Below are 17,979 nucleotides of genomic sequence, written 5' to 3' on the forward strand. Positions count from 1 at the left end.
TGACCTTGTTTGGCTTAGCATGGCACAAAAACACAACTCAAGAAGATATCCACTCTGTCCTCACTACAATGCCACCCCTCTGACTCCCAATGCATTAATTTTGTCCTTCTTTCTTTCTTGCTCCCAACAGATGATCTACCTCAGTTTAGGAGAAATTTTGAAATGAAAGGGGAAGATCCTGACTCCATTCATCCCCTCACTGTTAAGAGTCCTTCCTAAGTTGATTAAAATTGTCTGGAGAAGGGAAGACACACCATAACAGAGACAGAGAAAAATATGTTGATTACAAACGCTGAGCTGTTCCCTTTAACGACATAGTATTTTGTTCATGTTTTCTCCTCAAGATATTATATAGCTTAGGAGGGACCTATCAAAATGGAGGGATTGGATACAGACCCATACTCATCACTTAGAGAGAGACCCTTATTCTCATGAGTTAAGGAAGCTCCCTGACACCTCTCCCTAAGTGATTTATTTTGCTTATTACACCTTGCTATCATCTTCTGTGTTATTCAAATCATTCTAATGTCACTACACTTCATTAATAACATATGAAACTACATTAACTCGCCTTATACAAAAATAAATAACTAAAAAAGAGGTGCTGAGGAGCCTCCTTCATTTATTTATTTATTTATTTATTTTTTTTGTAAAGAAGAAGGAACCCAAGGCCAGAATAGGAGGCAAAGAGTTAATCATCACATGCCCATCACTCTCATAACAGCCTCTGGGGGTGCCTGGCTGAGGTCTCCAGACTACCGGAGTCCGCCAAGTTCACAACCATACAAGAAACAGAACAACAACAACAACAACAACAACAAACCCACGATGCCTTAGATGACGATGGAACTGTCTGGGTCGGAGGATAGGCGATTTCTTAGACCTTGCGGCACTGACTGGTACTCTGAGGATGAAAGAAGTGGTGAGTTTGGGACAATGAATGGAAGGGGAGGTAAAGAGAGGGTAGTATGGGGTGGGGAATGGAAAGGAAGGTAAAGGGGGGATAGTATGGGGTGAGGAACTGATGGGTAGGTAAAGGGAGGATAGTATGGGGTGGGGAACTGAAGGGGAGGTAAAGGGAGGGTAGTATATGGTGGGGAACTGAAGGGGAGGTAAAGGGAGGGTAGTATATGGTGGGGAACTGAAGGGGAGGTAAAGGGAGGGTAGTATGGGGTGGGGAACTGAAGGGGAGGTAAAGAGAGGGTAGTTTGGGGTGGGGAACTGAAGGGAAGGTAAAGGGAGGGTAGCTTGGGGTGGGGAACTGAAGGGGAGGTAAAGGGAGGGTAGTTTGGGGTGGGGAACTGAAGGGGAGGGTTAAGGGAGGGTAGTATGGGGTGGGGAACTGAAGGGGAGGTAAAGGGAGGGTAGTATGGGGTGGGGAACTGATGGGGAGGTAAAGGGAGGGTAGTATGGGGTGGGGAACTGATGGGGAGGTAAAGGGAGGGTAGTATGGGGTGGGGAACTGATGAGGAGGGTAAAGGGAGGGTAGTATGGGGTGGGGAACTGAAGAGGAGGGTAAAGGAAGGGTAGTATGGGATGGGGAACTGAAGGGCAGGTAAAGGCGATGCAATATGGGGTGGGGAATGAAGGGGAGGGTAAAGGGGATGTAACAAAGGAAACATCTGTAAATAGAAAAGTAAGATAAATAAAGCAGACAAATAAAGCATACATTCCTTTCCTTATTTTCACACACAATTTAAGCTTTTTATTTTGGATGTACATCAAAAGTCTTCACAATCATCACAAGAGACGCAAAATAAATAAATCACACAGTCTAATAAGCACTCTTCTATGCACGCCTTTCACATACAACTGACAATGACTCTCTTAAAATGACTAGACTCCTTTCACTTTAACTTGGCCTAAATGTGTCAACCCTCCATCTTCAATGCTGAGTTGTTGCAAATGATTAACACTGGAATATGATGCTAGTTACGGAGAAGTGCTGCTGAAAGGATGTTAAGCTGTAGCACTATCTTTCTTGGTTTAAAAAATAAAAAAAAAAAAAAAAAAAAAAAAAAAAAAGGCAACAGGTCAAAAATCTGGGCCAATTTATGGTGAAAGAACCATAGTTTGGGTTCAAACAATATAATTTAGATCATCTCAACACACACACACACACACACACACACACACACACACACACACACAATGAAAAAAAAGAAAAAAAAGGAGGGAAGTTATGAGGAAGCCTTGTAACTGATAAACAGCAGTATTAGTTGCAACACCACGCTCATCTGGACACAAACTCAGTGGACTGCAGGATGACGCTGACCTTTTCCTTCAGTCTACCATTCAAAGGAGACACAGAGGGAGTTGAGGAACATGTATATAATCAAAGGACACAGGGAGGGAGCTAAGAGACATCTATACAATCAAAGGACACAGGGAGGGAGTTGGACATGCGCATAATCAAAGGAAAAAGGGAAGGAGGTGAGGGACATCTACACAATCAATGGACATAGGGAGGGAGTTAAAAGATATCTATATAATCAAAGGACACACACAAGAGCTGAGGGGCATGTAATCAAAGGACAAAGGAGGGAGTTTAGGGATATGTATTTAATCAAAGGACACAGGGAGGGAGTTTAGGGATATGTATATAATCAAAGGACAAAGGGAAGGAGCAGAGGGACATGCAATCAGTGGACACAGGGAGGGGGTTGAGGACATCTATATAGTCCAAGAACACAGGGAAGGAGCTGAGGGACATGTATATAATCAAAGGACACAGGGAGGGAGCTGAGGGATGTGTATATAATCAAAGGACACACGTAGCGAGCTGAGGGACATGCAATCAGAGGACACAGGGAAGGGGTTGAGGACATCTACATAGTCAACGGACACAGGGAGGGAGTTTAAGGAGATCTATATAATGAAAGGACACAGGAAGGGCATTGAGGGACATCTACATAATCAAAGGACACAGGGAGGGAGCTAAGGTACATGTATATAATCAAAGGACACAGGGAGGGAGTTGAGGGACACATATATAACTGTACAATGGAGTTCCCCCCTTTATCTGTGCCACCACATGACACCACACTCACCAACACCAATGTGAATGCAAGAAAATCACTCAACATTATATATACATCCTGGTGAAAGCCCCATTAACCATGCACCAAAGGCCTGCCATGATTAACCATATATACAAGCTGGGTCTGTCTAGCTTGGGTTATGTTAAAATATACTAGTAATGCATTAAGTTAGGTTAGAAAGTTAGGTTGTGTTAGGTTAGGGTAGGGTAAGATCTTGTTTTGTGCCATGCTAGTTTCTTTTTTCTTACTTTCTTCTTTTTATTTTTATGCAGAGAAGAAGGAACCACAGGCCAGAAGCCCGCCAGACTACTGCCGCCAAGCAAAACCTAAAACATGCTAACAGAGCCAAATTCACATTTATGATATTTTTGGTTATGGTTTGGGTAGTTCCGAGTAACCGTTTGGCTGCCTGAGGTTTTTGAGTTAAATAATACTGTCAAGGAAAAAAAGGCAGGAGTTAGCAATGTACAGCCAAGAGGTTAGAGATTTAGTTGGGTTAACGAAGATTACCTTGTGCTGTGCCATGCTATATAAGTATGACAGTGTATGATGAAGGGCTACATATGGCAAAAGCTTATATATACAAGCAGTAAAATTATTCCCTTGTGGTTTGCCATGCTAAGTAAATAAGACAGCAAAAGTATATGATGAAGGGATACTGTATTCTAAAAGTTTACACATACAGGTTGTCAAATTATGAAAAACTATGAAAGCCACAGTTCTGAGGGGTTGGACTGGGTGAGGAAATAGTGTGGGCAGTGAAGTGGCTGTGGGTCCTGAGTGGGTCTTCCTAAACCATCAAATAGGTTAAGCTGTAGCATTTGGTGGAGTGGCAAGTTAATCTTTAGAATCCACACATATTATTATTATTATTATTATTATTATTATTACTACTACTACTATTATTCATTTACTTATTTTTTTTTACTGATGCCTGATAACCATACTCAACAAAGCACAGATTTCATTCAGCAGATGGAGTTAAATAAAGCATGGCAGTGTGTGAAAATTATAACCAAACACAAGTTAGATTTACAAAGCTGTAAAATAAAGCAGACAGCTCAGAACAAGTCTAGATTTGGTCAGACTGGGCCAAAAATCAAGTAGGCATTATTATTATTAGTAGGGCGAGATTCTTAAACATATTTACAATCAGTTCTGTGTCATAACTTTGCCATACGACAGACACAGGGAGATTCAGCATTCTCTTCTCCTTGTCTTTACTGGAAAAAATTTATCTCAGTTACAGCAGTGAATTCCTTGTCTTTAATAGAAAAAAAAATGTTATGACAGTGAATTCCTTGTCTTTACTAGAAAAAAAATAAAAGTTATGACAGTGAATTCCTTGTCTTTACTGGAAAAAAAAAATGAGTTATGACAATGAATTCCTTGTCTTTACTGGAAAAAGAAATCACAACAGACAGTGAATTCCTTGTCTTTACTAGAAAAAAAATGAGTTATGACAGTGAATTCCTTGTCTTTACTAGAAAAAAAATGAGTAATGACAGTGAATTCCTTGTCTTTACTAGAAAAAAAATGAGTTATGACAGTGAATTCCTTGTCTTTACTAGAAAAAAAATGAGTTATGACAGTGAATTCCTTGTCTTTACTAGAAAAAAAATGAGTTATGACAGTGAATTCCTTGTCTTTACTAGAAAAAAAATGAGTTATGACAGTGAATTCCTTGTCTTAACTAGAAAACAAATCGAAGTTATGACAGTGAATTGATTTTGTTTTTGTGAATCTGGCCCCTCATTGACTCTGTGCCCTCCATCACCTTCACTGGCTGTGTTGACGTCGGGGGTTAGTTGGTCTGTAGTGCTACCTTCACCTTCTCCCCTGCCACACCCTGCCCCCTCCTCACCCCCTGCAGCCTTGCCAGGGTGTGGGGTGGAGGGGGGCAGGTGGTTGGGTGTGGGTGGTGCGGATTCTGTGTGTGCGCTGGACGTGGAGCTATCTGTTGGCGGAATGGGGTTAGGGAGGGAAGAGAGGGAAGACGAGAAAGGGAATGGGGTTAGCAAGGGAAGAGAAGGAAGATGAGAGGGAATGGGGTTAGGGAGGGAAGAGAAGGAAGCAGAGAGAGGGAATGGGGTTAGGGAGGGAAGAGAAGGAAGAGGAGAGAGGGAATGGGGTTAGGGAGGGAAGAGAAGGAAGAGGAGAGAGGGAATGGGGTTAGGGAGGGATGAGAAGGAGGACAATGAAAGACAGAGAACAGGAAAAAAGGAGGAGAGGAAGAGGAGAGAGGGAATGGGGTTAGGGAGGGATGAGAAGGAGGACAATGAAAGACAGAGAACAGGAAAAAAGGAGGAAAGGAAGAGGAGAGAGGGAATTGGGTTAAGGAGGGAAGAAAATAAAAGGCAGTGAACTGAAACAGAAGAGGAGAGGAAGTGGAGAGTGCGAAGAGAAGGAAGAAGATGAAAAGCAAAGGACAGGAAAAAAAGGGGGGGGGGAGAGGAAAAGGAGAGAAAGAAGAGAATTAAAAAATAGAAATGAGGAAAAAATGAGGAGAGGAAGACAAATGAAGGAAGAGAATAAAAGATAGAAAAGAGAAAAAAGAGGAGAGGAGAGGAAGAGGAAACAGAAGAGAAGAGATGGAAAATAACGAAAGACAGAAAATAGAAAAACAGACAGGAAGAGGTGAGAGAGAAGAGAATAAAAGACAGAAATATGGAAAAAAAGAGGACAGGAAGAGGACAGAAGGAATAGAATAAAAGATACAGAAGAGAAAAAAAGAGGAGAGGAAGAGGAAAGAGAAGAGAAGGAAAGACAGAGAAGAGAAAAAAGGAGGGGAGGAAGAGGAAAGTGAAGAGAAGGAAAATAAAAGGATAGGAAGAGGTGAGAGGAAAGAAATGACTCCATGTATTGCGCACCTAAACTCTTATGAGAAGATGTTACATAAGCACTGTTTCTGAATAATGCCAGACAAGTTTATTTTGCAAAGGGAGACCTCTTCTCAACATAGTGTTAAGTACTGTACAAAGAATGGTTAGTACAGGGAGACAGTAGTAAAGACAGAGAACCATAAGCAGTGAGAATGTAAGTACAGTAGTGAGAAAGTACAAGTAGTAGGAAGTCAGTGACTAGATAGTGGGGGAAAAAAAAAAAAAAAAAAAAAAGTATGGTGAAAATCTAGGAGTGCCCAATCATAAAATACAATACCTACTTTTTTTCTTTTTTTTTTTTTTGGGGGGGGCATTACTCCTACTTTATAACAGATGCATAACATGTCTTTCTAACTATATATATGTGTGAAACAGTCAGGTGTGCTCATACCAAAATACTTGCTGATGTCCACAAATGCAGGAAAAAATAAAATAAACATGCTACACTGACTCCAAGCTAACAATAACCATGCATAAATAGTACACTTTGCATCATGAAGTATTACAGCTACTCTAAATACAGTCTATCTATCTATCTGTTGCCATTAGTTTTAATCTAAATAAAGTACTTCATTAATAACATACTAATAATAATAGCTACACTTCATACTAATGATGTACTAACTAAACTACTACAGCCAGCAAGAATAATATTGGTATGAAAACTGTAGTGCTCTGTATATAGCTACCACCAAAAGCATGCCTACACCACATCTGATCTGAGCTGACAAAGACCCCTAAGTCCTTTCAGTTTAGTTTAAGGACAAGTAAGGAATCTCTAACTTGGCCTAAAATTACCATCTCTCTGTCCTGATTACTGAGTTCTAGCAACAGATTCACACTAGAATATGCTGCTAGTCATGAAGAAGTGCTAGGGAAAGGATATAGGGCTATGGTACTGCCTTATTCTGCCACTGAGCTATGTGTAATAAGCTGCACAAGGACAAAACTCTGGCCCAGGTGAATGTAAAATGGGGAACCAAGGTGACCTATTCCTACCTCATAACTAGGCGTGATCCAGTTGCATGTAGTTACGACTTAATAATTAATCTGTGGCCATGGTTCAGCCTTGCCAAGTGAAAACAAACTGACTATAGTAACTTCAACCTACCTCCTACCTACCTACCTACCACCTATTCATTCCCAGTATTTATTTAATATACCTATCTACCCACCTCTCACCTACCTACTACCTATCCACAGTCACAACCTAAATTTATATACCTATTTACCTACCTCCCACCCACCTACTACCTATCCACAGTCACAACCTAAATTTATATACCTATTTACCTACCTCCCACCTACCTACTACCTATCCACAGTCACAACCTAAATTCATATACCTATTTACCTACCTCCCACATACCTACTAACTATCCACAGTCACTACCAATATCTATATACCTATCTACCTGCATTCTACCATCACTCACCTGCAGTAGTGTAAGAGCGAGATGACCGATGACCGATTTTTGCCGGGAGAAGCGATATGACCCCCAATGCGGCGGCCACAGCAGCCCCACCACAGTAGTAAGCCAACACACTGCGATAGTAGCCAGAGCACTTTGGGCAGCAGTTACTGTGGGGACAACACACACACTAAGTCAGGATGTGTTTAAGTCAAGATGGCTGTATTGAGGGAAGTGGTGGAAAATTATCATCATGCATCATCACAACCTTTAGTGCAACTTAAACAAGAGGTGAGGTTATAATACACTAAATTTAACCCTAGATAGGAAGACCTGTGCCATATGGATTCACAGCCAGGGTGCGTTTAAGTTTTGCGGTTAATGGTCTCCAGAATCATGGGTAATGGGCAACATTTTTCTTTACACCAAGCACTCCAGAGCCAGCCTATGCTGTTTCTGCTTGCAGGCTCAAGTTCCTGCCACTGCTGACTCTCTGGTGAGTACAGTACCTGTGTATCCAATTGGCACATGTCTTCCTATCTATCTATCTATCTATATTACCTAGGCTGCTTCCCCCAAGGAATGGGAGGTAGCCGAGACAGGACGACACACTCCCCATTACTCATCCATTGAAACACATTCATTCACATCTTAGCCCCTGCAGCATATAATTTTTGTAAAAACAAAGAGAGAAAGAAAGGAGGGCCATTCTGGTCAAAGTCGAAGACTTGAATGCACATGTTGAGTGTTTTCGGCACAATATGACCATGAACAAGCGTGTAACATGTCCCACTATATGCAGTATAAAGTAGTATATATGGTTTTCTTTGGTTTTTAGTGTATTTGTGTAGGTAATGGAAGCAAAACAAGCTAGGCAGTTGTCCCACACAGAGCTGACAGAATATTCTGAAGCTGGAGCATTTCAAGAGGACTGTTGACATCACATCAGAACCCCTGAGTGACACAGAAACCCTTGATTGTTACTGTGGGTGATGGGAAATTGACCTGGTGCAGCAGTGACCCCGTAATGGGGTGGTTTCAGGGGTCAGTGGTGGCCGGAATAATGGGTAATTGGGAACTTTTATTTACAGGTGTGTAGTCATGGGCCCCAAACGAACAAGATACCTGTCAGATGAAGAGCTGGCAGAGTATCTGAAGTCGGAGGAGTTCAGCGGGACTGTTGACACCACACTGGAACCCCAGAGTGACACAGAAACATGTGATGTTAGTGTGGGTGATATGACACTGACTGAGTGTGCCAGTGACCATCGTGGTAGTGTGACGGAGTCATTACACCTCACGATGACCCACAACAGGAGCCTGACACACTGATTGAGTGCTTTGAGGGTAGTGGTGTATACATTTACTGTATTACCTGTTTCCATTTATGTCAGGCACTCAATTTTCTGTGGAACCCAGGGTTGGCAGGCCGACTGTGTGATATTTAGGTATTAGGTTTATGGGTTTAGGCAATTTTTTTCCTCAATTCCATGTATGTGCATCTCAAGAAGAGAATAAATCAGTACTACTTTTTTCCTTCATTGTTTTTTTCAAGTAACTTATAAATGTATTTATCTTAGCTCTGTTTTATTAATTCCTAGTCATCTGGTCTCCACAGGAGTCATATTTGTATTTCAGCTCCATTAGTTTTGCATAAAACATCTCCGTATATATACTTTTTTATTATTTTCCTTCATTGTATCCACTTGGTACAGGTCTCCCTATCCCGAGGTCAGAAGGGATGTCTTCCTATCTTGGGTTAAATTTAGCGTATACGTAAACTATAAATTTCAATCAGTTGAATCTTTAGGGAGTACTGTGGCACTTAAAAATTTTATTCTACTGTCAGACACCTAATCCATTGCTGAAGAAAGCCCTAACCAACCACAATTTAACTAACTAACATTAATGGGGGTTTAATATCCACACACACACACATCTCCCCCCCCCACACACACACACACACACACATCTCCCCCCCCCACACACACATCTCTCCCCAACACACACACACACACACACACACACACATCTCCCCCCACACACACACACACATCTCCCCCCCCCACACCCACACATCTCTCCCCAACACACAAACACACACACACACACAGACACACACACACACACACACAATTCAACAGAAAGGGCTGAGTATTGGCAATCAGCAGGTAGTGGTTAAGTACTCACACACACGGGTTAAGGGCCTGCACCAACATGACCGCTATGCCGTTGGACAGCTTATCAGTGAAGCTCATGGCACCGTAAACAAATGCTCCTGACTCCACATTGGGCCCAATGAGATCTGCGGTGAGGGAGAGCGACGTCACCAGCATAGTGGAACCCCCGGCACCCAGGAGACACGCCACAGGGTAGATCAGGTAATGGGTGTAGGTTTCCCCACGCCCCAGCAGTATCCATAGACAGCCTCCACTACCAATTACTGCACCAACCAAAAATGCTGCCTGGGAAATGGTGAAATTGTATTATTATTACACTGTATTGGTGTTGTCATGAGGAGGGGTAGACTGAGATGGTTTGGGTATGTGGAGAGGATGGGGGATGACAACTGGGTCCAGAAAGTGAGAAGTGTGAACATCAGGGACAGGGTTATGAAAGGCAGACTGCAAAAGGCTTGGGACGAGGTCATACATCATGACCTCAGGGATAAGGTAATGAATAGAGACACTGCCAGAAACTGAGTAGAGTGGAAAGCCACCATTAAATGACCAAGGCTGATGCATGCAAGTATGTTGTAGTCTTTATAAACGATACAAACATAGGATTTAAAAAGTATCTATATGCTTTCCTGTCTTTACATTTTGAAACCATGGATGAGCCACTTGAAAATGTTCTTCAATCATTTTTCAATTATGTGTACAAACATAGGATTTAAAGAGTATCTAAATGCTTTCCTGTCTTTACATTTTGAAACCATGGATGAGCCACTTGAAAATGTTCTTCAATCATTTTTCAATTATGTGTGTGCCTGTTGTTACTATCAACACCTCGTAAAGCACAATATTTATAGAACACGTTTTAAAAGCTGTCATTCAAAACCATTTGCCCCAGGAAGAAAATGCCAACATAATTGCCCAGACCCTCTCTCCCACCTATGGTAAAGATGGTGTGAGGCAGGATGCAGAGGTGAGGAAAGAGAAAGTAGGAAAGTGGCAGCATTATCAACAGAAAAATCAATAAAATGGGCCATGAAATAAATCAAGCCCCCAAGTACCTACCTCCATCAAACAAACCTAACCATCGACACATATTACTTTTGTGTTCAAATTTCTCACCAGATGGAGCCAAATCACCATCTATCAAGTTAAAAATAGGGTGCAAAATACATGTGGATGCATTGCAATTACCAGGCATAAAGAAATAAATAAAAGCAAAAGGAACATCACTTTATCATTTGCGAAGCATAAAAAGATAAATAAATATCAGTAAAATCCACACCAACATTACCATACCTTCCTGCCAATTCGCTTGTTCAGGGGCTTCATGAGCATGGTGGTGAGGAAGCCCGAGGTATACATAATGAGGGGTATGATGGCCACGGACGTCTGCTGGAGGTGGAGGGAGTCTTGAAGGTAGATGGGTACAAAGGCTTGGGTTAAGTTGCAGAAGAGTCGAGTGCCCATGTACACCAATGCAACTTGGTAGGTCTGGAGAAAGACAATTATATACCCCTTTCACTCAAACTTGGTCTACACTCTTTATTCAAACTTGGCCCAGAATTCCACCCTTTTGCAACTTATTTCACCCAACAGATCTGAAGAAATAGAGACGATTACTGTATATACTCTTTTCACTAAACTTGGCCCAGAATTTAACCCTTTTGCAGCTTATTTCATCTGGTAGAAGTGGAGAAACAGAGGCAATTATATACTCTTTTTTACTCAAACCTGGCCCAGAATTTCATCCTTTTGCAATTTATTTCACCTGGTAGAACTGAAGAAACAATTGCTTTTCACTGTAACTTGGCCCAGATTTTCACCCTTTAGCAGCTTATTTCACATTGTAGAAGCGGAGAAATGGAGACAATTATATATATTTTATACTCTGACTTTGGCCAAGATTTTCATCCTCTTACAGCTTATTTCACATAACTCAGTGGCAGCAGCAAATACTAAGTCTCCACACCCTCTCCACAGCACTTCTTTGTGACTAGCACCATATTCTAGAGCTAATCTATTGTTACAACACAGCATTCAAGATGGAGAGATGGCAATTTTAGGCTGACAGAGTAAAAAGAGTAAAGTAAATTTAGAAAGTATGGTACATATGACAGAGAAAAGAAAAAGAGGAGGGAAAACTGGGAAGTGCAAAAGCAGTAGGAAGGGAAACAGGGAAATGTGGGAGAAGCAAGAGCAGTAGGCAGGGAGGGAGGGGAAAAAGGGAAGACCACAAGCAGTAGGCAGGGAATGAAAAGAGAATGATGAGGAAGAAAAGGACTGTTAAGAGAGGGATGAAGAGTGAAGGTGGGGTGAGTCTTGTAGGTAGAGTAAGAATTAGTAGAAGGAACATAGACATCAGTACTGAAGGATGAGAGGGAAGGAAGGATGGAAGGAAGGAAGGAGGGAAAAGAGAAAGAAAAAATTATATATAATAGCCCCGCCTCTTACAGCTTTTTCATCCAGTCAAAAGTTTTCCATCATATAGCATGGGATGGATGAAAGGAGAAAGGTTGGAAGGAAGGAAGGGAAGAAAAAAAGGAGGGAAAGAAGGAAGGGAAGGAAAAAGGAGGGAAAGAAAGAAAGAAGGAAGGAAGGAAAGGAGGGTGGAAGGACAGATAAAGGAAGGAAGGAAGAGAGGGAGGATGGAATGAAGGAACAATATTAAAAAGGGATGGAAAATAAAGATTAAAGAAGGGAAGGAAATTAAAATGAGAATATGAGAAAATGAGAACCCAGTACAAAACCAGTACCTGTGGCTCTTTCAGCCAGTCACTAATCTTCATCCTAAAGTGTGGGGTGCAGGTCGTGTGTGGGGTGGGGGCTGTGGGGACATCAGCAGCACAGTTTGAGAGTTCTGGGTCCTCTTCTGTGCTGGGAGGGGCAGCGACGGGGCTTAACATGGAGTATGTGTTGTTTTCACGCACTATGAAGTGGAAGGCTGTCACAAATAATATCCCAATCACCATCACTATGCCAACGATGTACTGAAAGAGGAGAGGATATTAAAAATTTACCTACCATATCCCTGACAAATTCATATCTAAGGATGCACCACAAGGGCCCAAGATTAGCTGCAATAACGTATATCAAAATTAAACTCTTTATTGGTAGCTACCCACCCTAAATTTCATGGCGTCCTCTGGTCCAACGACAGTCTGTGATGGATCTAGGCCGAGCACGACCCACGTCACTGAGTACACCACAACATTGGACATCACTGTGAATGCGTACCTGGGTGGGGGGAGGTGAAGTTTGGACAGCGGTTAACTCCTTCAGCTTACAGACATACAATCTGTTCACTTATACTCTCAGATGTGTGCAGGCAAAATGCTACTTTAACCCAAGAGGCCAGGATATCTTCTTCATTTTATTCCTTGCTGTTTCTACATGATTTTATTCTGCTTACAACAGAATTTTCACATTGGAGGAGTTAAGATGTTACCTTAATAAACCCCATCAACAGAAGCCGCCTTTCTTAAGTTCAACAGAAGTGTACTGTAGCAGCAAGACTCAACTAAATAGGATTGTACTGTCTCATTAATAAAGACTCCAACATGCCTGCATATGCCAACCTTGGTCAACTAATGGCAACTTTCCATCCTGCTCCATCTCTGGCAGCCTCCCTACTCAGTCCCTTGTCTCTGAGGTCATACTCCATGACCTTGTTCCTGGTCTTTTTCAGTCTGTCTCTTGCAACTCTACCCCTGATGTTCACTCAGAATCAAAAAGCGTTGTGTGACTTAACCCACACTAACCTGATGGCATTGAGCTCAGTGCGGTCGTGTGGATCCTGTGTCAGTGTTGGTATGAGGGCCAGGTGGCTGATTTGTGTAGCCGCCCATCCAAACTGGAACACCACTACGAACGGTGCATAGTAAATAACCTGTGCCCAGTCCTCTGCCTGCCAGCACCCCAGACACCCCAGGAAGATGAATGGGAATGCTACCACAACAAGAATGGTCCCTGCAATAGAAGGAAACAGAGAAAAAATATAGATTAAAGTTTCACAATCACAGTCTGTTCACCTTAACTTGGAGATTTTCATTCCAGATCACGAAAATGGCAGCCTACAATGAGGATGGTCACTACAGCACAGAGAAATACATGATTCTGTATTACTTAGTTGGTTGACCTTAACCTGGCATAGATTTCTGTCCCAAACTGGGAGATGACCACAAAGGATGTGTAATTAATAACCTGCGTTCAGTCCTCTGACTGCCAGCACTCCAGATACCCAGGGAAGATGAAAAGAAATATTACCACCACAAGGATGGTGAATGTGGTGAATGTAGGGATGAGTCATGTTGTGGTCTGTGAGAGAAATAAAGCCACTGAATGCACAGTGTGGCTGGATAGTGATGAAATGGAAAATGTGAGTGCATTTAAGTACAGTACTTGGGTAGTGTGATGAGTAAGGATGGAGGTTTAGGGGACAAAGTGCTTGAATGGGTTCAGCGGGGAAGAAAGGTTGCTGGATCACTGAAAGCCTACAACCTCCCATTATATAAATGCAAGTACATACAATATCAATGTGTCTGAAAATTAATGACACTAGATATTCAACTGTCTTGCTTTTCTGTCTTTGGATGGGATAATATCTGTAGGTTTTCAGCTTTAAGTATAAAGTTTGGTTTTCAGATAAGCAACTGTCACAAAATACTGTAGCAGGAAATATGAATCTCTACAATTCCTTGGTAGCCCTTTGGTGTTTACAGTTATGTCAATGGTAACAGATGTGTGACAAGTATGAAGTATAACAAACAGAACAGAATAATGGGAGACAGAGTTATTATGATTATAATGATGATGATGATGATGATTAAGATGATGACTGAATATGATGATGATATACCAAAAGTGTGAGCATCTGCCAACACCACCACTGTCACGTACCAACGAGATGCCACGTTTTCCTACGTCCATAGCGTACACAGAATGGCAGGTCGTCAGTGCGGTCTGCCTCACTGCCAACGAATGGGGTGGAGAGGGCATCTGCTACCTGCAAGGGACAGGGTACAGGGCAAAAGTGCCTTATTTAAACTAATCTAAACCAAACCTAAATTACTCTAACCCTACAAATGAAATGTATTTAAATTAAACTAATCAAAATCTAACCTAAAGTAACCCAATAAACCACATGTATTTAAATTAAACTAAACTAAATTCAACCTAAACTCAACAAACCAAGCCCCAAACCTCAACAAGACTACCCTGCCCCTGGTGAGCTGATTGATGTGCACAACTTAGACCCAGCGTGATAAAATATACAAGCCAATGATGTATTCCAAAATATTACAGCCTTTTCCTTCAACTGGAACTCTTAACTATGGGACTGCAGCAAACTAGCTTTAATGGTCACAATGAAGCCATGTTAAAAAATATATAAATAAATAAAAAATCACAAGAACTTATTTCATTACAAAAACTAAAACCAAATAAACAAATGCATCTACTATTCCTACTGCTATTACTATTACTCTTACCCTTACTCTTACTACTATTAATAATAAAAAGGGAAATAATAATAATCCCCTAACCTGTCCAATGAGCAGCACAACCCCAGCGAGGGAGTTGTTGAACTGGAGGACGTGGTGGAAGTATATAAGAAGGTAGGTGAACCACACAGCCGAACACAGGTCATTTAGGACATGACCCACACCATACCCATACTTGGTGATGCGTTTCAGCTCTGTCATGGTGGGGGTGTGGGAGGGGGGAGTTGTGGGAAGTGTGTGGGGAGTTGTGGGAAGTGTGTGGGGAGTTGTGGGGAGTCTGTGGGGGTTGTGGGAGGCCTGTGGGAGGTGGTGGTGAGGCTATGGATATTAAGGGAGTATTTGTGGGCAGGTTGTGGGGTGTCACAGAGGTTGTGGGGTGATTTGAGGGCAGTTGGTGGGGTGGTTGTGGGAGTTGCAGATGTGGAGTGCCAAGGCTGTTTGTGGAAGTAAGTGTGGAGGTTGCGAGGGATTGTGGTGGGTTGTAGGAAGATTGTGAGATGGCTGTGAGGGATTGTGGAGGGTTGTAGGGAGTTTGCAGGGGTTATGAGATGTCTGCAGGGGTTGTGTAGTCTTTGCAGGGGTTACAGAGTTCCAGGTAGGTTTGTGCAATGCAGGGAGAGGGAGAGGCTGTGGATTACTAGGATACTGTATGTTTTGGTTCAGCAAGGAAGGAAAATGGCTCAGTGTTGTTATGGACATCCAGAAACCAAACCAGTATATAAAATGATACCACTCTGAAGTCTCATAAAAAGAACAGTATGGAAAATTTTGGTGCATAAAAAATGGAAAAAACTATACAGGCTTATGCTTAGTAGGGCTCTATGATTTTGGTGTATAAAGGATGGAAAAATTATACAGGCTTATGCTTTGTATGGCTCTAGAATTCTAAACTTTTACCAGTAATAAAATGGAATGATGAACGATTAGAGAGAGGTAGAAGACGAGGGGTATAATTCAAGTATCAAGGGTGTGAAATGATACAGAAATATACCACCTATTACTGTACAAATACCAAAATAATACCAGTTTAGAAGAAAAGATGGATTTGTGCAGTATCAGAAATTCATAGGCCTTGTGTTCAAGATAGCGATTTTGTGCCTATTTGAAATGTAAATAAATTCGCTAAGTTGCAAGGTATTTTTTTTTAATTTAGTTGTCACAGTATTTCTACAAGTATTTTTATTATATACCTGTCAGTATTTTTTCGTATTCTGTCCTTAGACAAAATAATTTCCTATGTTTGGTGTCGTGGTAATTTCTTTTTTGACTGTCATAAAAGAAGGGAGGGTTGGTGTGCTTCTGGAGGGTAGTGGGAATATAAGATGATTTTTCTTTTTTTTTTATGTTTTCTGGATCTAGTATGGAATGTGAGGGTTTGAGAGAGATTCTGTAGTTTTTGAGAGAGAGAGAAAGAGGAGAGAGAACATGCTTTAAATCATGCTAAATTGTGCTTAACCTGACACACAACTGGATAAATACAATAAATAACTACAAACTAGGTAACTAGGGAGAGTGCTACTGAGGAAACTGATGGATAAGAAATAAAGGGGTCTGTAGGAGTATAAAAATGGCAACCTAAAATCAACTGAAAGAACCACAATATCTGTGTTTCTGATACACGCAATACATAAATCAAATAAATATATAATCGTCCTACAAATAACAAAACTTATTGAAAAATATTAGGTTTACTACTATCATACAAAAATAAATCAAAATAAATACTTAAAATCTCAATCGCTGATACATGAAGTCAGTTAAGTCCAGTACCTTGACCAATTTTAAATATTTAAATTTGACTCACAAACTAGGGTATAGAGGAAACTTTAGGAATGGATGAAAGCAAGTGAATGAAGGATGAAATGTTTTTGGTGGCAATAAGTGTTATGTTTTGAGTGATAGAATGAATGTAGAACCAGGGTATACAGGAAATGAGTAAAGATATGGACTGAGAGCAAATGAATAAAGGATGAAATGATTTTGGCAGTAATAGATGTTAGGTTTTGAGAGAGCAAATGAAACAGAGTTAAAAGAGAAAAAGAGACACAAACAGAGACGTAACCTACGGAATGGTATATTTTGGAGGTAAATAGTGCTGCATATACTGTGTGTTTGGTGTGCAATGTGGTGGGATTTTGTGTGTCGTATTTGTCGTGTGTTTGTGCTTTATTGTTGGATATTTTGCCTTATTTGATATTGTATGCTTTATTGTTGGATACTGTGTGCTTTATTCTTAGATATTGTGCTTTGTTGTTGGATATTGTGCTTCGTTGTCAGATATTTTGTACTTAATTGTTGGATATTTTGTGCTTTGGTCTAATATCATGTATTCTGACAGTTAATATCTTTACAGGGAATGCTGTGTGTATGGGCAGGATAATTTTGTGTCTTTTTGAAGCTGCGTTGATCAGTAGGAGCTGTCTTGCTTGCGGGACTACTACTCCATCTGCAAAATAAAAACAGTGATTAGTGAGCACATTTACTTTCCAACAAAAAAAGTGGACATACAGTACTACTATTACTACCTGTCCTAAACTGCTATTATTACCCCTGATACTACTACCAATACCACTAATAACATACATACATACATACATACATACCGGTACTTCATCTAATCCTGTGTTGCCCCATGAGAGTAGGAGACTAATAGTAGTAGTAGTAGTAGTAGTAGTAGCAGTAGTAGTAGTAGTAGTAGTAGCAGTAGTAGTAGTAATAATAATAATAATAATAATAATAATAATAATAACAATAATAATAAACAGCCAATCTCATACTTATCCCTTTCAACATGTAGGTATCCGAGGTTAGGCTCACTTACTCTTGAACAGTTTAACGTCTAAAGATGACTTTTTCACTTTGTCCTAGGTAACGTCAGACCATTCTAATCATTTTATTTACGTAGGTAAATTATATAAAGGGGAGACATAGCTTAAAATACTATCATCTTAGTGGATGGTTTAAAGGAG

General features: G+C 40.9%; 1 protein-coding gene across 2 annotated transcripts; it reads right to left on the minus strand.

Annotated features, from left to right (window-relative positions):
* Positions 1-447: 447 nt before the first annotated feature.
* On the minus strand, positions 448-15,216 carry LOC145395520 (major facilitator superfamily domain-containing protein 12-like). 2 transcript variants are annotated; one of them, XM_080269131.1, is made up of 10 exons: positions 15,053-15,216; positions 14,409-14,514; positions 13,271-13,478; positions 12,635-12,746; positions 12,266-12,499; positions 10,809-11,003; positions 9,526-9,800; positions 7,360-7,505; positions 4,819-4,998; positions 448-904 (listed from the first exon to the last, which is right to left on the minus strand). In XM_080269131.1, exons 1-10 carry the CDS (start codon positions 15,209-15,211, stop codon positions 834-836), a joined length of 1,686 nt encoding a protein of 561 aa, XP_080125257.1. In that variant the 5' UTR covers positions 15,212-15,216; the 3' UTR covers positions 448-833. The 2 variants fall into 2 exon arrangements, with proteins under 2 accessions (XP_080125257.1, XP_080125261.1); XM_080269135.1 differs by lacking the exon at positions 4,819-4,998.
* Between the last annotated feature and the right edge of the window lie 2,763 nt (positions 15,217-17,979).

The sequence above is a fragment of the Coenobita brevimanus genome, chromosome 4, assembly GCF_032717465.1.
Source record: "Coenobita brevimanus isolate Jiangsu-jjx chromosome 4, ASM3271746v2, whole genome shotgun sequence".
Taxonomy (NCBI): domain Eukaryota; kingdom Metazoa; phylum Arthropoda; class Malacostraca; order Decapoda; family Coenobitidae; genus Coenobita; species Coenobita brevimanus.

Excerpts from the sequence above, each read along its gene's own strand:
- LOC145395520 (XM_080269131.1), bottom strand. The coding sequence starts at position 15,211 with ATGACAGAGCTGAAACGCATCACCAAGTATGGGTATGGTGTGGGTCAT. Across the intron at positions 12,747-13,270 it reads ACTGAGCTCAATGCCATCAG|GTACGCATTCACAGTGATGT; the intron begins GTTAGTGTGGGT and ends CCCCCCACCCAG. Across the intron at positions 9,801-10,808 it reads ACAAGCGAATTGGCAGGAAG|GCAGCATTTTTGGTTGGTGC; the intron begins GTATGGTAATGT and ends ACCATTTCCCAG.